This window comes from Anomaloglossus baeobatrachus, chromosome 7 (assembly GCF_048569485.1).
Source record: "Anomaloglossus baeobatrachus isolate aAnoBae1 chromosome 7, aAnoBae1.hap1, whole genome shotgun sequence".
Classification (NCBI taxonomy): domain Eukaryota; kingdom Metazoa; phylum Chordata; class Amphibia; order Anura; family Aromobatidae; genus Anomaloglossus; species Anomaloglossus baeobatrachus.
This window is the reverse complement of record NC_134359.1, coordinates 99,797,273-99,825,186: the sequence shown is the minus strand read 5'-3', so window position 1 is coordinate 99,825,186 and position 27,914 is coordinate 99,797,273. Positions and strand designations below refer to the sequence as shown.

General features: G+C 40.3%; 1 protein-coding gene across 3 annotated transcripts in view; it reads left to right on the top strand.

Annotated features, from left to right (window-relative positions):
- The window catches only part of VWC2L (von Willebrand factor C domain containing 2 like), a 268,255-nt gene that overhangs the window by 136,204 nt on the left and 104,137 nt on the right, over positions 1-27,914 (top strand). Inside the window, exon 4 of one of the 3 annotated variants that reach the window (XM_075317530.1) lies at positions 20,635-22,662. The exons of 1 other annotated variant lie outside the window; for it this stretch is intronic. In XM_075317530.1, coding sequence (XP_075173645.1) covers positions 20,635-20,696 — 62 coding nt within the window. In that variant the 3' untranslated portion in view covers positions 20,697-22,662. Of the gene's footprint in view, positions 1-15,590; positions 15,982-20,634; positions 22,663-27,914 lie in introns of those variants that run through there. One more of the 3 variants, XM_075317529.1, reaches the window with a different exon arrangement.

Below are 27,914 nucleotides of genomic sequence, written 5' to 3'. Positions count from 1 at the left end.
GCCTCCCGGCCGCTATGCGAAAGGAAGGAGGTGGGCGGGATGTTACGTCCCACTCATCTCCGCCCCTCCGCTTCTATTGGGCGGCCGCTCAGTGACGTCGCTGTGACGCCGCACGGACCGCCCCCTTAGAAAGGAGGCGGTTCGCCGGTCACAGCGATGTCGCCGGGCAGGTAAGTATGTGTGATGGGTCTGGGCGATGTTGTGCGGCACGGGCAGCGATTTGCCCGTGTCGCACAACAGATGGGGGCGGGTACCCACACTAGCGATATCGGGACCGATATCGCAGTTTGTAAAGCCTGCTTAACTCTTTGCATAAATACAAGGGATTCACATCGTCAATATTAAAAAGGGACCCATATCTGACAGCGCCTGGCTCTACCACACAACTAACCACTTTTGACAGAAGAACTTGATAAAGTCCTTTTAGACAGAGGCAAGAATTGATTCATAAGAACGCTCATTTCCATTCTGGCGATCATGGTAATATGCTTGCTCGCCAGGTGATTAGATCATATGTGCAAGCAGTATATCAGTTTATGTAGACAGGACATGTGCTTTCGATAATATTTTGCTGTATAGAAACAGAATAATCATATTAACACTTGATCCAACAGTTTTGTCTGCATGTGTATACGGGTCAGTAAACGACTGCTAAACAACTTATGTATAGTTGTTCAGTACTTCTTAATAGGCTTGGATAGACCTGTCTAACTGCACCCAAAAGACCCCCAAACACCTTAGAGTAACATATAGGCTGAACTCGTCACTCTCTATGGATTCATCTGACGGTCTAATGTGAGGCCCCAACTCTCAGATGTTTCGTAGAGGAGACAATAGCGCTTGCGTAGTGAGAGCTCCTGTGTATGGAGGAATTAGACCAGATACCTGCCGGTTGAATGTTAGTCTGAACCATCTTTCGGCCTACAGCTATCTCAAGTGAAGGAGTGAAGGGCATTACTTGTTTGCCCATAATCTCATTCCAGTTGCTTTTCCATAAATGACAAGTTGACTTGGGGAGGGAATCTTCACAAGTGTTCCTTCTATCTGGTCATATCCCTAAATCAGCTAACCAGGACAGTACCCTTACCTCTAGTTTCTCCATACCTGCTGTGTTTGCTGTCATATTAATACACACATCTATGCTATATACCGAATGTCACAAAATTAGCGAAAATACCATGTATTAAGAAAGATTTTACAATGTGCATAAGCTCCATTTTTGCTTTGTCAAATGTTTAAGATCAAAGCTCTACCTAGTCCATTAGAATGAGTGAAGGAAATCCTCTATTACCCAGTTCATAGCCTAAAGGCATGGAAAGATACATGACAAATCCTTTATATGACTATCCTAGCCTAATATAGTGATGGCTCCAGTTATCTCGCCTGCTCCTGTCTCTTCTTCATATGTAAACAAGCTGAAAGATGCTAAGTATGATAAATCTGTCCCCAAGCAAAGAACATCATTCCACAATCTATCTGAACAACCTAAACCAACAATCATTTCTTGCAAATTACAGCTGTAAAACCTTTGGAGTGACTTTTGCTCGCATGTCCAGCTGCGCTTCTAAATCTCCTTGTAAAACTAGAAATTGATTTTGCCTTTCTTTATGCTAGCCTAATTCTAACACGCTGTCTGTGGGTAGGCGGATAAATGCAGAAATGTCCAGATTTAATGATTGTCTCACTAGTGCTATCTATTTGTTTACATTTTGTCATGTATTTTGAGTGATGAGCGATAGGTCTGAATTGTGCCTTATGATTTCTCAAACTCTTGATATCAGGAAGGCTCAAGCTTTGGAAATACACTGAAAGAAATTACAAAAAAAAATGTAATTTATGTCTGCGCAACTCATTACACTTCACACAGTGTTATTTATATTCATTATGGAATATGGTTTTCTGCAGTAAAGCTTTTACAGAAAATTGTACTTAAGGAGGTATTCCCATCTCATACATGAATGGCACATCCAAAGCATATGCCATAAATGTGTAATAGATGATGGTCCCACTGCTGGGACCTGCATCTGTCTCGAGAACATGCATCACTGTCAGTGGAGAAGTGGTTGGATTTCCCATTAATTTGTATGGGAATTCCAGCCACCTCTCCGCTGGGTCACCAGGTGATAGAACCCTGTTATAAAGTTAGATGGAAGTGTATTGGAGGAACTCATGCACATCTAATACACATTTATGTGCATACAGTGCCTTGAAAAAGTATTCATACCACATGAACTTCCCCCCTTTTTTCACGATATACACAAACTTCAATGTATTTCATTGGGATTTTATATGATGTTCCAACCCAAAGTAGCAAGTATTTGTGAAATGTAAAGGAAATGATACATGGTTTTCTAAATATTTTAAAAATATAAATCTGAAAATTGTGATGTGAATTTGTGTTCTGCCTCCCTGACTCAAATCTTTGTAGGACCACCTTTTTCTGCAGTTACTGCTGCAAGTCTTTAGGGCTATGTCTCTCAACTTTACACATCTAAAGACTGAAATTTTTGCCCATTCTTCTTTGTAATATACAGTACAGACCAAAAGTTTGGACACACCTTCTCATTCAAAGAGTTTTCTTTATTTTCATGACTCTAAAAATTGTAGATTCACATTGAAGACATCAAAACTATGAATGAAAACATGTGGAATGAAATACTTAAAAAAGTGTGTAACAACTGAAAATATGTCTTATATTCTAGGTTCTTCCAAGTAGCCACCTTTTGCTTTGATTACTGCTTTGCACACTTGGCATTCTCTTGATGAGCTTCAAGAGGTAGTCACCGGAAATGGTTTTCCAACAGTCTTGAAGGAGTTCCCAGAGATGCTTAGCACTTGTTGGCCCTTTTGCCTTCACTCTGCGGTCCAGCTCACCCCAAACCATCTCGATTGGGTTCAGGTCTGGTGACTGTGGAGACCAGGTCATCTGGCGTAGCACCCCATCACAGCACCCAATCACTCTCCTTCTTAGTCAAATAGCCCTTACACAGCCTGGAGGTGTGTTTGGGGTCATTGTCCTGTTGAAATATAAATGATGGTCCAACTAAACACAAACCAGATGGAATAGCATGCCGCTGCAAGATGCTGTGGTAGCCATGCTGGTTTAGTATGCCTTCAATTTTGAATAAATCCCCAACAGTGTCACCAGCAAAGCACCACCACACCATCACACCTCCTCCGCCATGCTTCATGGTGGGAACCAGGCATGTAGAGTCCATCCGTTCACCTTTTCTACAAAGACACTGTCTTGCATCTGGGATCACTCCTATCTTTTGATTATGATCCCTATCTAATAGTCATTCAAACTTCAGTCATATCACATTGGTATCACAGACACGGTGGTTGGATCCAAGGTTCTCAAATTTGGACTCATCAGGCCAAAGCACAGATTTCCACTGGTCTAATGTCCATTCCTTGTGTTCTTTAGCCCAAACAATACTCTTCTGCTTGTTGCCTGCCCTTAGAAGTTGTTTCTTAGCAGCTATTTTACCATGAAGGCCTGCTGCACAAAGTCTCCTCTTAATAGTTGTTCTAGAGATAAGAAGGTGTGTCCAAACTTCTGGTCTGTACTGTATCTCTAGCTCAGTGAGATCGGATGGAGATCACCTGTGAACAGCAATTTTCAAGTCTTCACACAGATTCTCAATGGGATTTAGTTCTGGACTTTGACTGTACCATTCAAAAACATGATTATTCTTTGATTTAAATCATTCAGTTTTAGCTCTAGCAGTATGTTTGGGGTGGTTCTTCTATTGGAAGGTGAACCTCTGCCCCAGTCTATTCATTTGCAGCATTTGAACAGGTTTTCCTACAAGATTGCCCTGTATTTACCTTTATCCATCTGCTCATCAGCTCTGACTAGCTTCCCTGTCCATGCTGAAGAAAAACCTCCCCACAGCATTTTGCTGCTCCAAGCATGTCTGACAGTGGGGATGGTGTTTTCAGAGTGTTAGTTTTCTGCCACATAAAGCGTTTTGTATTCAACCCAAAACATTTTACTTTGTTCTCATCAGACCTTCTTCCACATGCTTGCTGTGTCCTCCACATGACTTTTTGCAAACTGCAAATGTGACGTTTTATGGTTTGCTTTCAAAAAATGGCTTTCTTCTTTCAACTTGTAGGCCAGATTTGTGGTGTATATGACTAATAGTTCTGTGAACAGATTCTCCCACCTGATTTGTGGATCTCTTCAGCTTCTCCAGAGTGACATTGGGCCTGTAGCTAATTCTCTAATTAATTAGTGATCTGTAATGGGAGCACTGTCTATGGCCACTTGGCATCCCTAAAGAGGGCTACCACGAACAGTCTTGGCACATGCTACTTCATATTCCAGATTCCAAAGGTTACCCTGGCCTTCTCCCTTTATCAGTTATACAGGGATCTGGACTTAACAGGGATCCCTAGGCTGGAGCCACAGATATTGCTGCTATTCGTTGGTGTAAGCTGGCAAGAAGAATGGTCTAGTTACGATGTCAAAACCATGAGGTAAATACAGGAACTAAATCACAAGGCAGAATAGTAGTAAAAAAAACAAGCCGTGGTCAAAATCAGGAATTTCTACAGGTCGCCAGAAGCATGATATGGATCACTTCTTAAGGAGCAAGTCAACCTATAACTAGAAGTGGACAGCAGGATCTCAGGACCACCCAAGCCACACAACAATTAACGCTATATCTCCCTGTATGGATATGACTAAGTCCCAGAAGAGACAAAGCTACAACTCTTCTAATATTCAGGCTTACCATCTCTAATCACACTTAAATGTAATCTATGTTTTTCACTTGCAAACTGATAAATACTTGTGTTTGAATTAAAGGGAATCTGGCAGGTAATTTTTGCGCACCATACTCACCTTTTTCAGGATATGTAATTTTATTTTTTTTACATTGCCCCGGTGTGTTGCTTTAAACTGCTGAAACTTTTGGGTCTGCAAGCCAGGAGGTCACTAACCTGAGATGTGAGCTGACAGCCACCAACAGGAGACTGGCTGAGCTGAACAGTGCAGATCCTGTGTCATTGGGAAGATCCAACACAAGGTCTGGAATATGGCAACAATGGTCAGACCCTGACGCTATCTTTTGTATTGAAGCATCTAATAAGCATGTGCAAAAGTCATTGTGAAGGGAGGAGGATCAGGGTGACCTTTCACATTACTGCTATGAATGACGGATCTTGCATTAGCACCATTATAGAGATATATTGCCTGTATTTGTAATCCTGCTTCTGCTGATAGTGAAACTTTTGAAAACTGTTGCTGAAAGGACAGGTTATGTTTGTCTATAGGCACCCTAGTGGCCAGCGTGAAAATTGCAAATAATAGTTTCTGGGAGGTTTTCTAAAAAAAAAAAAAAAAAAAAATCATGTGAAAATAAAAACATTGAGAATAAAATCACAATTGTATTTAAACAATAAGTATTTTTTCTAAATGTCACCTTCCCTATAAATCCCTGGATTGTCTACTGACCGTGTATCTGCCTTTTCCCTTAACGTGCTGCATGTTGATCTTTTTCCTTGTATAACTTTTTGGCTATGTTCCTTTTCAAACTTGTGTTCATCCTTCATCCCCCTATCAGTGACTACTGTGACGCCCCGGACTAGTTGGGTCGTCCCAGGTAGTCACACACAACACCACACCCCCTCCCAGTTAGGTGACACCAGTCAAACTAAAAGCCTTGTCACGACCCTCCAGGTTTGATATCCACACCAGGGGGCGGAGTCAGGCAGTTGGCTCCGCCCACCGAGGAGTTCACAGGCCTGGAGGCGGGAAAACAAGTAGTCAAGTTCTAGGAGAGAGTAGTCTGGAGGAGGTGTAGGGCAGACAAGTTCACGGGCAGTCCTGTGTCCAGGCTGCCAAGAGACTACCAGGTGGCTGGGTCCGGGTCCAGTCACCATTGTCAAGGAGGCAGACGGTGGTGGCCGCCTGCAGGAGACCGGGAAGACGACTGGTGGAACCGTAAGGGACCGGGACAGGGTAGTGGCCCGCCGGAACTGAACCGGGTAGCCAACTGGATACTGGAGCATCAGGCAGGGTACTCAGACCCAGTACAAAGCCCTGAACCGACAGGGCCGAGTCGAATCAACTGATTGCAGACTGGACTTAAGGACCTATCCCACATAAGTCCCGTTAGAAGACAACAGCCCAATCATACAGGGTAAAGCCACCGCCAAGGCATAGAGACCCAAAGGGCCAGCGTCTGCAGGCAAACAGGCTCCTACGGCATATACAAGTCGGGGAGCGGACTACCGGTGTCTAGGCATAGGAGTAAAACATTTACACACAGAGGTGCAGGAGAAAGGCGGAAACCACCAACCTATTCTGGGAGAAGCTGCATCCGGCTGCAGGCCCCGTTCATCACTCCGTTTGGTTTACCAGAGACTCCAGTTTCTTGTGTCAGAGTGAGTACATCAGTGCCATCGGGCACCGCACCGCACTGCACTGCAACACTTCACCCTGCACCCTGGCCCTTGCCTACCGGGCCCCGGGACCAACACCCTTCTACCCACGGAGGGGTCAACACCTAGCTGCACCATTACACCGCTCCTGGGAGCCCCCATACCTTCACCACAGCGGTGGTGTCTACAATCACCACAACCCGTGGGTGGCGTCACGATCTAACATCCCAAACCACCGCGGCACGGCCGTGGAACTTCTCACCCAAATCCCCGCGTGTAGCGCCAACTCCCTTGCAGAGCGACGTGACCCCCGGGTCCGTGAGAGGCTCGAGCCACCACCTATAGTACAAGCACGGATCCGAGCGGCTCGGCGGTCGCAGCCGAGCCCGCGGGGCGGTACACTACTTGTGTACCATGACCTAGGTATCTAAACAGAAAAATCCACACTTGTTTATGGAGGGTAGGACAAATAATGTGGAGGTTCTTTAGATTCTACATCCCACTGCCAAACCAAGTGCTGCTTAGAGGATCCACCAGTGAAATATACCCAGGATTCTGCAATCGGAAAGATATTCTCATTATTTAAATTCTTCCCTCTGCTATAAGTAGGGGTTCTGAGAACAATTACATAATAGTAGACCATTGTATATGCATATCCTAGTATCATAGAATGTTCGAGTTGGAAGGACCCTCCAAGGTCATCGTTTTCAACCCCCTGCTTTCACTAAACCATCTCAGACAGATGCCTGTCCAGCCTCTGAAGACTTCCATTGAAGTAGAACTCCCCACCTCTCATGGCAGCCTGTTCCCCTCATTGATCACCCTCACTGTCAAAAAGATTTTTCTAATATCTAATCTGTATCTTCTCCATTTCAGATTCATTCCTTTGCTTCTCGTGTTTCCATGTGGAAATGGGAATAAGCATGATCTCTCTACACTGTGACATCCCTTCAGATATTTGTAGACCGCTTTTTAAGTCTCCTCTCAGCCTTCTTTTTGGAAGCTAAACATTCCCAGATCTTTAACTGTTCCTCGTAGGACATAGTTTGCAGTCCGCTCAGCATCCTGGTAGCTCTTCTCTGAACTTGCTCAAGTTTTTCTTTTTTTTTTTTAAAATTGGTTCCTTATTATATTTATGTACATTCGTCCAGGTAAGCCTTGTATTACTTCAGTCTCAGGGAATCCTTACAGAACTCCTCAGAACTGCTGGCTTCCACTTGCTATTATTTGTCTCTCCATATCACAAGTTGTGCTCATCACGTTCAGCCTTGTCCTAACTTGTATAAGAGTTTCACTGCACTCATCTTCAGTAATCTATTCTGTACAAAGCATATTCTATCTTCAGCCAACTCAAAACAGACCACAAACAATATAGCTGAATGTGAACCTTTGAAGGCCACATATTTGCAAAGATTTCAATTTTACAGGTCTCAAGGGCCAGTGAAGCCTGTTATCTAAAGACGAGCTGCTAAGTGCAATGACATAATGGCTGAATATATAACGTAATTTACTCTAATCTGAAGGATTCAAGGACTGAGGTGGTACATAACTCCATTTTCTGACTCCTTACAATGAACTTGTGAAGACTCCGAGTCATCTGAGATCACACCCTGATCCTGTCTATGAGCAGGGAAAGCCTCAGGCCATGCTACTTCTTGGAAGTGATGAGAGGACACGCACTCTCCTGAGAAATGCCATTTCAAGTTTTGCCGCCTGCAACACACAGATGTGTCAGGGAGCATTAAGAATTTTCTGTCTCTAAACTTGAGACTTGCCTTTCACCATTAAAGTCATGCATCAATCCTTTCCTATGATGTTTCGCTCTGCCATGCTTGGTGTTGAGCTTTAGGCAGTTATTGGTTGGTTTCAATGTGAATTAAGGTCATCTTCCACTAGCGCTTGAAGATATAGCTCTTTTGTAATGAGCAGTGATTTGGCCTAGACCTATTTTATTGCTAGCATGTATAATAGAAGCTACAAATCTGGGGCTTGAAACAAACGTAGATTGATTTTGGAACAGTAGGAGGTCACTTGTTATTACCTTCACAGTAGCTGTGATTTATAATTATTCTGTCAGGGGAGCAGCGGTACAAGAAGACAATAACTTGGAATAGGTATCTTGATGCTCAATGATAGGCTGCAATGTCTGTTCCAGTACTTGTATTCTCCATACATTTACAGTTCTGTAATAACTTTTATTTAGAATTGCATTGTACTATTTCTCTGTGAATTTGCCCAAAAAATTATGAAGAAACTGAGTGTTATCAGTCAAAATAATGTGTTCCATTGTTAAAGAGGATGTTCACTACATGGCCAATCCCTTCTCATGCCCCTTGTTCACCTCCGCAAAAATAAATAAGCCTATACACATTTACGATGCGGCCGCTGTTCCAGTGATGTCTGAAGTTACGTTTCCAGGGCTTATGTGATATTTTTATGACACACAAGCCCCGAGACCAATCAGCGCCCGGAACAGGATGTGAGCGCTGCGATGGCTTCCTCCTCAAATGTCCGAAGGCGGGGTGAAGGAAGCCGGTGTTGATTTGTCGCAGGGCCCTCATGTCACAACAATGTCACGTGGGCCCTGGGAACGTGACTTTCACATCGCTGGAACTGTGGCCACACCTGAATCAAATAGAGGCTTATTTATTGTTATGGGGGTGAACAAGGAGAATAAGTAGGGTTTGTCCAAGTAGTGGACATTCTCTTTAAAATGTGTAGCGATTCACCTCGGTATGGTAATACTCAGTTATGGTAGAGGAATCACAAAGGAACAGCACAGTATAGGGTTGAAAAAGAACCTAGAATACGCCATGATTTCATATAGAGAAGTATTTAGCATTTGTGAGGAGAGGCGAATGGTCCAAGTTTCAGACCTCATATTTGCAATAGATTTAATCAATATATTATAACTATTAACAAAGTTAAAAAAAAAAAATATAGGTTTGGGTACAATTCTCACATTTTGATACATTCTGGTTATGTAACTTTCACTCCTGTAAGGGGTGTTACAAGGGAAAGTTCTTTCAATATAGAAAACAGTATCATGGAGGCACAATGAGAAACTATGAGCATATAACCTATTGACTACCTGTGAATTACATTTGCGCCAAAGGACGTGTGTGGGATGTATAAGGCTATGTGCGCACTAGTAAGTGTCGTTTTCTTAAGAAAATACAGGACCCTCTGAAAGAATCCCGCACCCACGGTAAAAAACGCGGTAAAACCGCACCCGCGTTTTTGCCGCGATTTGCCGAACGCGGTAAAACCGCACCCGCGTTTTTGCCGCGATTTGCCGCGGATTTACCGCAAATTGGTCACCGCGGATTTTTATCATTATCTATGGCAAAAAACGCAGGTACCTGCGGAAAAGAAGTGACATGCACATTAATTCCGCAGTGAAAAATCCGTGGGTAAATCCGTGAGCATAAAAAAAACGCAGTTTGCGACCAGCATTTTTTTAAAACCCATAGGATTTGCTGGGGAATGACTGCAGCAACATTAGAGACATTTTCTGCAGCAAATCCGCAGCAAAATCCGCTGTAAATCCGCAGCGTGCGCACAGGGCTTCTAGCAGGCTCATGAGCTGAGTCCGCTGCATACTGAGCTGGCAGTGTTACACAGGCAGAATTTGCTTGTAACAAACCAAACAAAGTAGCAACCGGAGCTAGCTCCAATAGCTGTTTAGCTATTTAAATGCAACAGTGAATCCCTGACATCCGCATTTAAATGGCCTAATTTCTAGTGCACTTTTGCATCAGCTCCCATTGACATTAACCCCATGGTTGCCATCTTACTTTTCCTATGCACTCCATAGGAGAACATCAGTTACACTATATAGTTCAATACTATATCACAGATTCAAGTAAAAACGTTAAAAAAATTATTCTGAAGGAAAAATATATACACACAGTACGGTGTAAAAGTTTGAGGCATGTGTTGGGGAAAATAACTTCTGAAACATAAGTGCTTTCAAAAATAGAAATGATAATAGTTTATTTTTATTGATTAGCTCAATACAAATTGAATAAACAAATCTTTGTCAGTGAATAGAGAAATCTAAATCAAATTGATATTTGGTGTGCTCACCTGTTGTTTTCAAAACGGCATCAATTCTTCTAGGTACAGTTGCATTCAGTTTTTAAAAGGACTCAGCAGGGAGATGGTTGTAAACATCTTGGAGAACTAACCACAAATCTTCTCTGAATGTATGTTGAAGTAAATTCTTCTCTCTTTTTATGTGATCACAGGCAGATTCGATGGTGTTGCGATCAGGGCTGTTGAGGTCATCACTTCCAGGACTCCGATTTCTTCATAATGTTGAAGTTAGTTCTTAAATACACAGGCTGCATGTTTATCGTTGTCCTGTTGCAGAGTAAATTTGGGCCCTATCAGTCGCATCCCTTATGGTATTGCATGATGGATAATAGTATAATGTAGCCATGTTGCAATGTTCTTTTGAGAAACAAGAGGCTCTCTCCTGGAAACCTTTCTAACAAGCTATACCTGTCTAGTCTTTTTCTAATTGTACTTTCATTATCTTGAGTAGTTAACATACTGTGGCCTTTAGAGTCTGAGCTGTCAGCTCTTGGGTTTTTGTAATAATTTCTTTTGTAAAATCATTACGAACGTTGGCCACCTGTTATGTATATACCGCAGTGTATGCCTCGTATGATGTATATACTTCAGTCTCGGCCTCCTGTTATGTAAATACCACAGTCTCTGCCTCGTATGATTTATATAACTCAGTCTCTGCCTCCTGTTATGCATATGCCACTGTCTCTGTTTCCTATGATTATCCAGGATTAACAGCTTCCTGCTCTTTATATACCGATGTTTTGGCCCCTATAATGTATACAGCAATCTCAGCCTTCTGTTATGTACATTCCGCAATCTCTGCCTCCTATCGTGTATATACCGCAGTCTCTGCCTCCTATATTTATATTCCGCAGTCTTGCCATCCTGTTATATAAATATCGCACTCTCAGTCTCCTATAGTGTATATACCACGGTCTCAGACTCCTGTTATGTATATACCGCAGACTCTGCTTCCTATGATGTATACAGCAGTCTCAGTCTCCTATGATATATTCTGCAGTTTCAGCCTCCTGTTATGTATATACCATAGTCTCAGCCTCCTGTTATGTATATACTGCAGTCTCGGCCTCCTCTGATGTATACACAGATATTCTTAGCCTATTTGTATGTATATACCGCAGTCTATGCCTCCTGCCATGTATATACCACAGTCTATGCCTCCTGTTATGTATATACCGCAATCTCAGCCTCATATGAAGTATACAGAAGTCTCAGGTACCTGTTATGTATATACCGCAGTCTTGGCGTCCTATGTTGTATACCGCAGTTTCGGCCTCCTGTTATGTATATACCGCAGTATCGGACTCCTACTGTGTATATACCACTGTCTCGGCCTCCTATGATGTATATAATGCAGTCTCCGCTTCCTGTTATGTATATGCTGCAGTCTCCGTCTCATATGATGTATATTGCGCAGCCTTGGCCTCCTGTTATGTATATTCTGTAATTATGGCCTCCTGTGATGTACATACTGCAGTCTCGGCCTCCTATTATGTGGGCTGGTGAGGTTTGTGTGCCAGAGCTTCTTTTTTGTCCCAGTCCAGCTCTCTTACTAATTAAAGCTATATCTTGCCACACAAAAAAAAAAAAAACACACCGTAATGTTTCCTGAAAAAGTTAAAAAGTTATTGGTCTCAAAAACTGGTGACACACAAAATTATTTTTTAAGTGATTTTATTGTGCAAAAGTAGTAAAATATAACCAATTTGTTTATTTTTATCACTGTAATTGTGTCAACCAGCAGGATACAGTGACATGTCAATTAATGCACATACTGAACACTAAAAAAATAACTACTGAATTGCTATCTTTTGTTAATATCACCCCCTAAAATGTGGAATACAAGGTGAGCTAAGGGTTGTATGTTCAGCAGCCAAAAATATATATTTTTTTATATTTTTATTGTGCAAAATTAGAAAAACATACAGATTTTAGGTTTTATTATTATGTCCATAATCATACAGGAACACAAGTAAGGGTAACATGTTACTTATGCCACATGGTGAATGGCACACAATTTTAAAGCACAAAAAATGTCAGCATGTTCTTAATGAGTTTATCAAAATTGAATTAACAAGTTATATGTACCCAAACATGATGTAATTGAAAAATGTGTCCTGCAAAAAAACAAACCCTCATATAAAAAAATGAATAGAAAAAAAAAATTATGGTTTTCAAAAGACTGATAAAAAATTGTGCTGTGTTCTTAAGGCAGAAATTACATGTGGTCCTTAAAGGTTTAGTGACTGTTGTTGTTGTTGTGTGCTTTTTATTAGCAGCTGATTAACCCTTGTCTTGTACCATTGAAAAAAAATCACTAGTTGTACCAATCTCTTTCGTGACACACTGACCCGATGGTACCAAACAAGGGGTAAGAGGCATGTTTTCATGTGCTGCCATTTCAGAGTGGGCAGCTGCCCTGATTGGATGCTAGTGAAGCTTGACTCCTATAATTGAACCCCTTAGATGACATGGTCAATAGGGATCTTGGAATCTAAGGTGTTTGACATAGGATGAGGGTTCCCTCTGTTAGCTTATTGCCTACCCTCTCTCACCCTTCCGCACATTCCATAATTGGTGAGGGCTGAGCCATCAGACGTGCCATAAGCATCTGCCTATTAAGCCTTCTTGGAGGCATGGGCTAATCGTTTGCTTGTCAGTGTAACACTAGCATTCAATGCTTTTTAAAAACTATGTATTTTTAAGCACTGTAGAAGCAATAAAAGACTTCTCCTTCAAACCCCCAAGGGCCCTAAAAAAAAAATCCTAAACAGTTTTTGATTATTATCTGTCTAACTAGTTCATCATTTGCTACTGATGCAATAATAATGACCTATACAATAACGTTAAATTTACCGAATATAAACATCAGAAGAATCAAACATGGGAAACAATAGTGGAAATGCATGGGCTTGTTTTACAGCCCTCTAACAACAAAAAAATAAACTTGAAATTCTATATATATATATATATATATATATATATATAATTTCAAGTTTATTATATGTATATATATATATACAATAAAAAATGAAATTATATCTCTGAAAATATACAGCTACACTTAAATGGCTTCCCCCCCCCCATAAGTTATGTTTTTATTGCACAAAAGTACTAAAATATAAACTTTAAAGAGGTTGTCCAAGTTATTATTATTATTTTTTTTTCTATTGGCCTAAAACTTAACAGGCAGGTAGTTTCTAACTATCTGCCTGTTCTACACAGCGGCAGCTAAAGAGCGGACAGCGCCCACTCCTGCCGGAGATTCAGCTTCTTAACGTCAACAGAGTTGGTGTTCTTCTTCCAGGTTGCTCTGTTAATGGGGCAACTGCCAGCATCATGCTGATGGATAGCCGGCTCCCTGCAGGTAAGCAGCAGGGAGCTGGCTGCCAATTGGCATGATGTCGGCAGTCATCAACAGAGCGGAAGACAAAAGCCGTGTGAGGTCAGTGGAAGCCACTGAATCGCTGGCAGTAACGGCCTGTGACCGCTCTGTGCCAAGAGAGAATGGTGACGGGCACAGCAGGCAGGTAGGTATCCTCTACCTGCCTGTTAGTTCTTAGGTACATTTTATGTCTATTTTGACTTATTTATACCAACCTGTAGAATAAAGATAACATGTTATTTTTACCTCTTAGTAAGAACAGAAAAAAAAAATAATGATGATAGAATAGCGGTTTCTTTATTTTTCACCTATATAAATAAAATCTAATAATTTAATTATGTATTCACAAAATCGTGAATTACAACCATAAAAAGTAAAAAAAAAAGTTTTCTCAATTCTTAACTTCAAAAACAAATGTGGTATGAAAGGGTTTAAATGAAAGACATCACCTCACTGAATTAATAATATTGATTTCGGGAGTAATAAATTATTGTACTAAAATACTGTAAAGACCTATAAAATGTTGGAAAATGGCTACTTCCCAATAGTGCTCTTCTCCGCTTCCTGTAAGTCAGAAAGTCACCGGTAGACATTTACCTTTTTTTTTTTTCAGAATTCTCCACTGTTAACACTTTGCTGCCTACAAAGATATTAGATGTTCATTACAGGAACAAACACTCTATCTCCAGAACTATAAATTGCTTTCTAGATTGAGGAATTCGACAGATTACATTTTTACAGCATTGTCAGGCACAATTGTCGGGAAGGTAGAGAGATCACTTTTTATATAAAACTAACATAAAAATAAACTCGCACGTCCTTGGTTGAGGTCATTTTCATTTGTTTACAGTATGTATCCTTTGACATCTTTATTTTGTCTGTAGGAACCTGGATCAAAGGTGTTCACAATACATAGGCAACTTACAAAGCTTTCATGGATCCCTAGGAGAGATTGAGCCCAGACCTAGCTCCAACCCCATTATTAGTTGACGAGAACCTATGCAGGTTCCTTCTTTAGCTAAACTGTATTATACACGAAGGAGGTGTGGAAAATTAACCAAAACATCATGGTAAGGGGACAGATGGGGGTAGACTAGAGTCTTCTAGGTATGCTAAATAGTGGCGTAGTGTGGGTTACCATCAGTGCCCAAGGCAAGGCAAGTGTATTACAGTCATTTCCCAAGCACCTGCATTGTAATAAAATAAAATGTAATTATGTTATAATATAATATGTAAATGTCAAATAGATTGTAATCTGGATCTGCCTGTGTATTAGGGCTCTTCGTGGTCCCTTGCTGTCCCCTCAACAGATTGTTGTCTTGGACCTGAGGAGGCCCTGACCTGCATAAAATTGCAGTAGTCGCACAACTGTGAAGGGATTATTTACAAGACAGTACGTTAGTACAGTGTAATACTTCATTATTTTTCCAGAAATCCCGTAAAAATGAACAGATCAGAGGCCAAACATGCTCACTTTAGCTCAATTAAAGAGCACTACTAAAATTGCAGAGCCCCAATCTCAGGATGATTGGGTATCCAAGGTCTGACCCCCAACAATAATAAGGTTATTCTAAACACTAACCATGACAAATAAAGCTATCTACAACCTGTCTCCTCCATACATCTGTGACCTAGCCTCCTGGTACTTAGCTGCATGCATCCTCAGATCCTCATAAGATATTCTCTCCTCCCCTCTTATCTCCTCTTCCCACAGTTACATACAAGATTTCTCCCGTGCCTCCCCCATACTCTGGAACTCTCTACCCCAACATAACAGACTCTCACCTACCGTAGAAAGCTTCAAATGGAACCTGAAACCCACCTCTTCAGACAAGCCTACAACCTACAATAACCCTCAGTCCATTACACCACTGTCCAACCAGCTCTGTCCTCACCTAATGTATCCTCATCCATCTCCTTTAGATTGTGAGCCCTTGTGGGCAGGGACCTCTCTCCTCCTGTACCAATCTGTGCCTGATTATTGTACTTGTATTTTATGTATATCCTTTTTCATTTGTAAAGTGCCATGGAATAAATGGTGCTATAATAATAATAATTCTATGGATATGAAATGACTTACTGTAGGACTCCCAGCGAACCGGATAACGGGGCTCTGGAACACAGGAACTTAGCTCTGCTTAGGTGTAGTGGAGTGGAGGTGCACATACTCGGCCTTCTGTATGTTCATTATTCTTTGCCTCTGTGTGGGTTTTAGCTCGGCATTTTTAGTCATGTGCTTCTCAGTTCCTTTCTCATCTCCGTAGCTGCTTGCCTATGCAGAGTGCAGCAACAAATAACAAAGTAAACTTCGCTGCTGCGCTCTTCATAGGCAAGCAGCAACAGAGATGAGAAAGGCACTGAGCAGCATATGAACAACACATAAATAACAATGATATGCTAAAGAAAACCATTTAGACCACCTTTACAGTAAGGTTCATTGCTTCAAGCTGCAGTTCCATTCACTGCACGCAACTCAAGGAAGTGATGCTTTGGCAATTCGTGTCCCAGCTGAGCAGCAGCAACCCCAGTTCTAGTCTGGTCAGGGACATTTGAATGACTAAGTGGGTTGGGAAGGCAAAATTTGCACCTCTATAAAATGTTACTCCCCTACTGTAGCCCCCTACTTTATACCATTGGCTATAGTTTTTTGTTCAATGCTGTATCCTATAAATAATGTGAGCACTTTGGGTTTAGATGTAGAGTTCATCCAACAAATTGTATGTGGATTTCAGCTTTGAAGTTCAATGTGAAAATGTTTGCTGTTACCATAATATTAAAGGCATACTGCAAATTTGAGGATATGATAATTCAGCAATGTCAGAATATGACTTTAAAGGGAACCTGTCACCAGAATTTTCGCTATTACACGAAAAGAATCCCCTTCTGCAGCTCCTGGGCTGCATTCTAGAAAGGTTCATCTTGCTACTGGCCCCTCTTTCAGACCTAAATTACAGCTTTATAAAATATTACGTTTTGCTATGGTAATGAGGTTTTCTGGACCCGTGGGCGGGCTGTATTTCGTATTTTTGTTATTTATGTGTTGTTCATATGCTGCTCAGTGCCTTTCTCATCTCTGTTGCTGCTTGCCTATGAAGAGCGCAGCAGCCAAGTTTACTTTGTTATTTGTTGCTGCACTCTGCATAGGCAAGCAGCTACGGAGATGAGAAAGGAACTGAGAAGCACATGACTAAAAATGCCGAGCTAAAACACACACAGGCAAAGAATAATGAACATACAGAAGGCCGAGTATGTGCACCTCCACTCCACTACACCTAAGCAGAGCTAAGTTCCTGTGTTCCAGAGCTCCGTTATCTGGTTCGCAGTAGCAAGATGACCCTTTCTAGAATGCAGCCCAGGAGCTGCAGAAGGGGATTCTTTTAGTTTTATAGCGACAATTCTGGTGACAGGTTCCCTCTAATGATTTTATAGTGCTGTGCAATTTTTTTTCAGGGTCTTTTTGCATGTAAAAGTCCATTGGTAAAAAAAAAAACTGTGCATCATTAACATTTGACATTATTTGTAACAGTATGTAATAATATTCATATTTTTTCTGTGACTCTTAAATTTCCTTCTTACCATACAAGTAGGTGTCATCTGTGAATGACTAGCAGATTGCATATCCTTATGTACACAATAAAATTAGGTTTTTATAAAATGTTTGTACATGATACTCATCAGAATATAAGGCTCTTAATAAATAGACTCTTGAGGAGCACTTACTGTATTAGTTCATGTACAGTTGCAAGTAAATTGGTAAATCTGGCCATAAACATTAGCTAGCTGAAGGCTAAGAGATCTTTCAAGTAACAGCTCTCTCTCTCCCGAGTCCTGCAAACACAGGAACACTCGGCTGATTCTTCTTGTGTTCTCTATAAGACAGCCATTGGCAGAGCGTACAAGACATCCGGAGCAGCAGCAGAGATCCAGTGCTGGACCCGGGAGGAGGGGAGGTGGTGGTGAGAAACATACTGCCTGCTTTTTGTTTGTTTTCTTAAATGCAATGAGCAGTTTTCTGAAACTGGAATACTTGAAACCAATTTCCTCCTAAAGCGGGCTTTACACGCTGCGATATCGCTAATACGGAGTCGTTGGGGTCACGGAATTGGTGACGCACATCCGGCCCCATTAGCGATGTTGCTGCGTGTGACACCGATGAGCGATTTTGCATCGTTGCAAAAACGTGCAAAATCGCTCATCGGTGACATGGGGTTCCATTCTCGATTATCGTTACTGCAGCAGTAACGATGTAGTTCGTCACTCCTGCGGCAGCACACATCGCTATGTGTGACGCCGCAGGAACGAGGAACCTCTCTTTACCTGCCTTCCCGGCCGCTATGAGGAAGGAAGGAGGTGGGCGGGATGTTCCAGCCACTCATCTCCGCTTCTATTGGGCGGCCGCTCAGTGACGTCGCTGTGACGCCGCACGGACCGCCCCCTTAGAAAGGAGGCGGTTCATCGGTCACAGCGACGACGCCGGGCAGGTAAGTATGTGTGACGGGTCTGCGCGATGTTGTGCAGCACGGGCAGCGATTTGCCTGTGTCGCACAACAGATGGGGGCGGGTACCCACGCTAGCGATATCGGGACCAATATCGCAGCGTGTAAAGTAGCCTTAAGGCCAGAGTCACACTTGCATATCGCTTCTGATGTGAGAGCATTGGATGCGATATGCTAATGACCCTCGGCTCAGGCTCTGAGATCGGATCACCGCTGCGGAGGAGAGGGAGGGATTGATCTCCCCATCTCCTCCATTGTCAGCTGTGCATATGTCACTCTGCACTTGGATAACATGCGAGTGCGGTCCTATGTTTCTCTCGCTTAGCACCCATACAAGCATAGGCTTGTATGGGTGCAAGTGACTCGGCTCTTGTAGACAATTGCAGCTTGCTATGATTTTTTTCCTCAGTCCGTTCAGTGCTGATGAAAAACTTGCAAATCTGAGCTGCAGCATTGTCTTACACTGGGCCGAGCGCAATGTAAGATTTCCTTTCATTGCACTCATGCGAGTAATGCATAATATAGATGTAAAAGTAATAGCTCTTAGATCTTATTATCTCGGAAGGACCACCAAGGTCAATTTTTGATGTACACAAAACCAAGAGTGAATCCAAAATTATTTTTTTTACTATGCTACATTAATATAATACCCCTCTTTGTTATAATAATGGCTGGACCAAAGAACAAGCCCTTGTTACCTATTGTGCCCCTCCCCCACATTTCCTTATAGATTGTAAGCTTGAGAGCAGGGCTCTCACTCCTCCTGTAAATGTTGAATTAGGTTTTACTCAGTAATGTCTTTATTGACTCTACATGGCCCAGCTTTATTGTAAAGTGCTGTAGAATATGTTGGTGCTATATAAATAAACATATTATTATGCTTTTATCTCCGTATAGGAATATTGTCAGAAAAAAAAAAAATAATAAAAATTGCATTAAGCTAAAAGTGTGTATCCTGAATAAATCCAGTACATGTTTACCATGACTATATTTTTCAATGGAAACAAATATATATAACTCACAGAATGATGGAGATCCAATCACATAATAATAATAATAATAATAATAATAATAATAATAATAATAATGATGAATAATAGTAATAATAAATTCTAAAACAAACTTTTCAAAAATCATAAAGAGACATAAACACTTAACCTTAACACGTTGCAACATCGCATCCGGAATATCGTCGGGGTCACGTCGTTAGTGACGCACATCTGGCACCGGTAACGACATTGCAACGTGTAAATCCTAGATGCGCCGATAAACGATCGCAAAAGCGTCGGAAATCGGTGATCTGTGTAGCGTCGGACAATAGCATAATGTCGGATCGACCGCAGGTACGATGTTTTTTGTCGTTCCTGCAGCTCCACACATCGCTGTGTGTAAACCCGCAGGAGCGACAAACATCTCCTTACCTGCGTCCCGCCGGCAATGCAGAAGGGAGAAGGTGGGTGGGATGTTATGTCCCGCTCTCCTCCGCTTCTATTGGCCGGCCGATTAGTGACATTGCGGTGACGTCGCTGTGACGCTGAACGCACGTCCCCCTTGAAGGAGGGATATTTCGGCAGTCACAGCGACGTCGCCGAGCAGGTATGTGCGTGTCACGCTGCCGTAGCGATAATGTTCGCTACGGCAGCAATCACCACATATCGCATGTGCGACGGGGGCGGGTGCTATCGCGCTGGACATCGCTAGCCGATGCTAGCGATGTCACAATGTGCAAAGTACCCCTTAGTCTCTTGTATACTCTAATTTACTCCATCAGCATATACAGTAAATCACAAAAGTAACCTAATAGACTTCCTAACTGGAGTTAACATTGTCATGACCAAATAAACAAATTGAATGAAGGACTACTGTAAATATTACCTATTAATGTGTCTAGATATAGAGTACATTTCTCATACTGCCCCACAAGGAACTTTGCACAGCTATCAGGAGATGTCCTGATGAAGCAAGAGGCGAAACATATAAGAAATAATGAGCAAGTCACAATTATGTCACTCAGTCATTATCCATGAGTGCCACAATGTAACAAAGTATTGACTAATATTATAAGTTGTAAGATCTGGTGGTATGCATTCATGGTTCATTACCTCACCATGTTTATCATGTTAGTTAAAATGACAAATAAATCAATGCACATTCAAAATTAAATGTATTTAACATATTATGTAATTTAATATCTAAGGTAACACTCAGGTCCTGCATAATTATCGTTTAATGCAATAAAATGTGTTTTATGCTTCTTTATAGCCTTTATAATGGATCCCCTGAGATCAGCCTATAATGATGGTCCCACAGCTGGGAGCTATTAACAAAGCTGTAAATGAAGCTTTGAAGAGCGCCTATTGAAGTACAAAATCCAAGCATATTAGTTGTGTAAAATCTAAGTACATTACTGAAACCTATGTTAGTGTCTTGTTGTGATACGCATTATACATGTACATCCATATGTTTTTTGATGAATCCTAAATATTGATAAATATACTAGCACTTAGACCCAACATGTCTAAGACCTGTTGAAGGCTTAGACTCAAGCTCTTTTTACACTTGCATCCACAGGTTCCTTGTATTTTTACTACCGCAGTATGTCATCACAAGTACTGGAACACCAAATTAATCCTTAATGGGATCAGCTTTTGGTATCAAAATATCCATTTGAAAAATTAGCTTTGGTGGTTCCATAATAAATCGAAGCTTACACCGAGAGAGCAAGGCCTAAAAGTAAAAATACACATTATCCTCATTAGTATATTTTGGAACTTCTTCCAAAAAGTTCATATAGATTAAATATAAACTATTAAGACAAAAGGGTGTGAACACAAATGAGCATAAAGGTCAATTGTAGGTGTACGTTTGCCCAATGGTATACGTGGATTAATAAATGTCAATGCAACACTTAAAGTTGAATCCTATGGCAAATCGTTGCACGTAGACAAATTTAATGGGATTTTTATTAATCTACAAAAAAAAATAAAAATACTGGCAAGTTTAAATAGTGGGAAACCAGTTTGGTTCAAAGGCAGGAGGGAGACAATGTATGTTATATGTTATAAATAACTTTTTTCAATGGTCCCCAATAGGGTTACAATAAATTATATGCATAAATAGGTAATAAATGGTATATTTGATCAATCAGGGTAAGAAATAATGTGTAATTAGGAAATTACATGACAATGACTTCAGATATCTTATCCAAGGTTAGTCAAGGCCGTTCGTTGGTATCACATTAGACAGATCTTGTCAGGGTATTATCATAAATGTAAGGAGATGGTCAATAATGTCGTAGTACAATACGAGAATAAGTAAAGATCATTGTGCAAGATGATAGAAAAGGCAGCAAGTGTCTAAACTATGGACTAAAATTGACCATGTGAAATGAATATACCCACATCAAGGTACAATGCAAATAGAAAGAAAAAGTGTTTGATGTAGAAGTTCTACCAAAGGAAAAACTGCCAGTAAAAATAAAAAAGTTATAGACTTAAAGTTGGAAAGGGGAGAGAAAAGGATAAATGTTTAGTAAAATAGCATTACCTCCCATAGAGTGTGGTGCCAAACCCCAACGTACGTTTTGCCTCAATGCCTTTTGTCTGGGAGGGACGTGGCGGTTGTCACTCTGCACATTATTATCTCACACTTATCAGGTAAATTTGAATCTAATTTCACTTCATTTTATCATTTCTTATTCCAGCACTATGCCAGCTGGGAATATGCAGTAATACTTATCGTATGTTTTACCATATGTGCTCAATTATATTGCTTCCTTTTTAAAGGGATGTTTTGAAACAATCACATCAGTGTATGACATTGATAACTCTCAGAGCAACATACAATAACTATATTGTCAATTTTGATACAGTTCTATTTATTACCCCCAAGTATTTGCATGTGGGTTTTATGCAACACTATATTGTGCAATATTTATATGGACCATTGTCTACCTGCTTTATAGCACGTCGTCTGTTATCTGACACAATTGCTGACATTTTAATTTTTAGCATTGTAATTGTAAACCAATAAAGATAATTTTATTCCAACACCATTTGTTTGGCTTCATATATTCTGGAACCCCGTAATCCATGCTTGTTGGATAATACACAGCTATTAATATCTAAACCGCTGACAACAAAAGTGAGTACAACCCTAAGGAAAAATGGCCAAAATGTGTCCAAAGTGTCCTTATTTTGTGTGGCCACCATTATTTTCATGCACTGCCTTAACTCTCTTGGACATGGAGTTCACTAGAGCTTCACAGGAACCACTGGATCATCTTCCATCCTCCATGACAACATCACAGAGCTTGTGGATGTTAGAGACCTTGCGCTCTTCCAACTTCCATTTGAGGATGCCCCACAGATGCTCAATAGGATTAATGTCTGGAAACATACTTGGTCAATCCAGCAACTTTACTCTGTTTCTTTAGCAAGGCAGTCGTCATGTTGGAGGTGTGTTTTGGGTTGTTATCATGTTGAAATACTGGCCTGCGGCCCAGTTTACAAAGGGAGTGGATCATTCTCTGCTTCAGTTTGTCACAGTACATGTTGGCATTCATGGTTCCCTTGATGAACTGTAGCTCCCCACAGCTGGCAGCACTCATGGAGTCCTATACCATGACACTTCCACAACCATGTTTGAATTTGTTCTCGTCTTTGTCCTCATCTGGTTGCTGCCACACACACACACACAACACCATCTGAACCAAATTTATTTTGGTCTTATTAGATCACAGGACATGGTTCCAGGAATCTATGTCCTTAGTCTGCTTATCTTCAACAAGCTGTTTGCGGGCCTTCTTGTGCATTATCTTCAGAAGATGCTTCCTTCTGGGACAAAAGCCATGCAGACCAATTTGATGTAGTGCGTGGTGTATGGTCTGAGCACTGACATGCTAACCCACTATCCCTTTAACCTCTGCAGCAATGCTGGCAGCATTCATGCTTCTATTTTGAAAAGACAACTCCTTGATTTGATGATGAGCATGTGTAGTCAACTTTTTTGGTCGACCAAGGCGAGGCCTGTTCTGAGAGGAACATATCTTGTTAAACTGCTGTATGGTCTTGGCCACTATGCTGTAGCTCATTTTCAGGGTGTTGGCAATTTTCTTATAGCGTAGGATATCTTTTTGTAGAGCAACAATTCCTTTTTTCAGATTCTCAGAGAATTATTTGCCATGAGGTGCCATATTGAATATCCAGTGACCAGTATGGGAGAGTGTGTGAGTGATAATACCAAATTTTTAACACCTGATCCCCATTCACACCTGAAACTAATCTAAGTGTAACTAGTCTAATGACTCAGGGGGAGGAAAAATCGCTAATTGTGCACAATTTGGCCAATTTCACGCAGAGTTGTACTCATGTTTGTTGCCAGCATTTTAGATGTTAATGGATGTTCGTTGATTTATTTAAAGGGCACCACATTTACACTGTTATAAAAGCTGTAGACTGATCGCTGTACATTGTATCAAAGTGTCATAACGTCAGTGTTGTCCCATAAGAATATTTAATAAAATATTTACAAAAATGTGAGGGATGTACTCACTTTTTGTGCTAAACTGTATTTCATTCATCACAAGCCATCTAAACATTCATAAACATTTCTTATATTATAGTATATAGTATATATATGTGTGTGTGTGTGTGTGTGTGTGTGTATAAATAAATAAATCTTTATTAAAAATATCTCATATAAAAAATAAAATAGATACATTTCACAGTAGAAATTTCCTTGCAGAGAAAAGGTACAGAGAGGTCCTTAGAACAAAGATATAAAAAATAGAACATACTATTTTCATAGAAGCAAACCACACAGTAAAACCCTGAGTGGTAAAGGATTTCGTAGTCAGTCACCCACCGGCATTTCCCAACAGCTTTGTCAAGAGGTGAAGTCATGTAGACTAAATTTTGTTTTAATGTATATGGTACTGTAGATCGTATATTTCAAGGAACAATCACAAAGCAAATTACTGGCATATTAACAAGTCACATGAGGTACCTGTAAAGAGCATGGCCACATCGTTGGATCTATTTAAGTCCATACTTTATTTCGAAGACGGAAACGACTGCGTATTTTCTATATACAGTCATGCCTGAAAGTATGGGAAACCTTGAAATTGTTCCAGAAAATGAAGTATTTTTCCCAGAAAATTATTTGAATTCTAAATTTTTTGTCATACACATTTATTTGTGTGTATTCAAAAAACAGAAAAAAAAACTAAACTGATTAAAAAACAGGCAAATTGGACATAATTTCACACAAAACCCCCAAAATGGGCCAGAAAATTGTTTCCACCCTTTCAAAAATGTGGATAAACGGCTTTGCTTTATGCATGTGATGATTGGTCAAACTCACCTATGGTAAGTAACACATGTGGGCAATATGAAAATCACACCTGAAACCAGATAAAGGGGAGAAGTTGACTAAATCTTTGCATTGTGTGTTTGTGTGTGTCACATTAAGTATGGAGAACAGAAGAGAACCGTCTGAGGACTTGAGAACCAAAATTGGTGAAAATATCCATAATCTCAAGGTTATAAGTCCATCTCCAGAGATCTTGATGTTTCTTTGTCCACAGTGTGCAACATAATCAAAAAGTTTACAACCCATGTCACTGTAGGTAATCTCCCTGGGCTTGGACAGCAGAGAAAAATTGATGACCGGTTGCAATGCAGGGTAGTCCGGATGATGGATAAACAAGCCCAATCAGGTTTCACAATAAATTCAAGCTGTCCTGCAGGCTCAGGGTGCATCAGTGTCAGAACAAACTATCCGTGAACATTTCAATAACATTAAATACTGTGGCAGGACACCCAGGAGGACCCCACTGCTGACACAGACATAAAAGAGTTAGGCTATGTGCACACAGTGCGTTTTTCGCGGCGTTTTTGCGCGTTTTTCGGGTGCGTTTTTGGCCTCAAAACTGCAGGACTTTGCTTCCCCAGCAAAGTCTATGAGTTTTCATTTTTGCTGTCCGCACACATCTGTTTTTTTTACCTGCATTTTTGAGTTAAAAAAAAAAAATGGACATGTCAGTTCTTTCCTGCGTTTTTCTGCGTTTTCCGCCCATGCAATGCATTTGAAAAGCGCAGCAAAACGCAGAGATCAAAAACGCAGCAAAACGCAGCCAAAAACGCACCAAATCGCGGCAAAAACGCATGCGTTTTTTTATGCGTTTTTTCGACGCAGGTGCGTTTTTGTGCGTTTTTAGCGGCCAAAAACGCAGCGTCAAAAAGACGCAGTGTGCGAACCTAGCCTTAGACTACAATTTGCCAAAATGTACATAAGTCAAAATTCTTCTTGGAAAGTATCTTGTGGACACATGAGACCAAGATAGAGCTTTTGGAAAAGCACAACATTCTACTGCAAACTATTCTACTGTTTACCGAACACAAAATAAGGCCTACAGAGAAAAGAACACAGTACCTACAGTCACATATGGTAGAGATTCAAAGATATTTTGGGGTGTTTAGATGTCCCTGGCACTGGGTGCTTTGACAGAAGATTACCAAAGGATTTTAGATTACATTACATTTCGCAATGTAGTGCCTAGTTTCAGAAAGCTGGGTTTGCGTCTTAGGTCATGGGTCTTCTAGCAAAACAACGACCTCTAAACATACATCAAGAAACACTCAGAAATGCATGGAAACTGAGTAAGGAGCAGCCGGATGGGATAGGAGTTATTAGTGGTTACCAGTAAGATGCGTTATTCAGTTACTTGTTCTCTGTAGGTTACAGTTTACACATTAAAATAAGTTACATTGAAAAAAAAAAAGAAATGCATGGAAACAAAGCGGTGCAGAGTTTTGAAGTGGCAGCAATGAGTCCGAATCTGAATCCTATTGAACACCTGTGAAGGGATCTTAATATTGAGGTTGGTAGATCTTGCTTTCAAATATGAGCGACCTGGTGCCGTTTGGAAAAGAAAAGTGGTCCAAAATTCCAGTTGAGAGGTGTAAGAAGCTTGATGGTTATAGGAAGTGATTCATTGGAGTTATTAATTAAAAAAGGGTGTTCAACCAAATATTAAGTTGTGTCAACAATTTTGGCCATCCCATTCTTGGTGTTTTCTGTGAAATTCTGTCCAATTTGCATTTTTTCCCTCTGTTTTTTTGCGCTGCTCCAATACACACAAAGAAAATAAATGTGTATAACAAAAAATGTGTAATTACAAAAATTTTCTAGCAGAAATACTTATCTGGAATAATTTCAAGGGTGCCAACACTTTCGGCCATGACTGTGTATGCATATATACACACACGCATATACATACATATCTGTTTTTCTTTTGTGCTATCCAAGCCATCAGAGAATTACGGTAATTTCACAGTGGACTCCTCATTTATACAGAACCTACTACTTGTAATTGCACCGTACAATCGGCAGTTTTATTGCTATTATTACACAGACAGGGATATACTCAAAAAGGCCTAATAGCTGATTTGTGAAAAAATCTATATGAATTCTTTAGTTAGCCATCTTGTGTATATCTCCCAATTAAGGGTTAAATCTTCAATACATTGGTATTTTACCGAAATTTGTATTTGATCTTTTCTTCAATAAAACAGTTATGAAAACTGGACAGATTTCAAGATCTTCCTTTACCTGTGGGAACTTACAACAAATTCTAGCGGATGCTGTCGGATATAGTCATGCTGGGTACACATGTGTAGAATGAGCTCAAGAGATTATCCGACTACATATCCGGTAGATACCGGCTGTAATACACAGCCAGCATCTGCCTATAACATCAGTGATCGGCGCTGTTTATTCAATCACTGACTATGATATGTAAATGGCACAATTTCTGGCGTTTGCAGCTCCAATTAGCCCCCACTATGCGATGGCTGGAGACTGATTCTAGCATTTTGCAGGCGTCCATCACTGCCATCTTGGTACTCCTCTGAAGCTCAGTTATAGGATGTGCTTAAAAAGAGAACTTAATTGAGACTTTGGTATTGCAGAATATATAATATATGATCAAACTTTTGCAAGTTTAAGTATCCTAGGAGGAATAAAATATAAACTAAAAAATAGTGTTTCAAAAAATATTTTAAAAATATTAGCGTTTAAATCATTCCGGTTTAAAACAAAAATGTAATAATAAATATAATTGTATTAATTCATCCATTAATGTATTGACTATCAAAAATAAAATTATTCAAAACAAAAGTTCAACACCAAAAAGAAAAAAAGGTTTGCATATTTTCAGTCATTACAGTTCCCTCAAAAATACACTAAAAATTGATCAATATGTTGTATGTACCACAAAATGGTATTGATAAAAATGTCAGCTCGGTACACATAAAAATAAATCTTTACACAGCTTCATTGATATGAAAATAAAAAAAGATATGGGTCTCAGAAAATAAGAAATATACTATATATATATATATATATATATATATATATATATATATATATATATATATATATATATATATATATATATATATATATATATATCTCAGAAATCTTAGAGCATGGACTAGTGAATGGGTCCTTATTTGTTATAGAGCATGTACCCATTATAG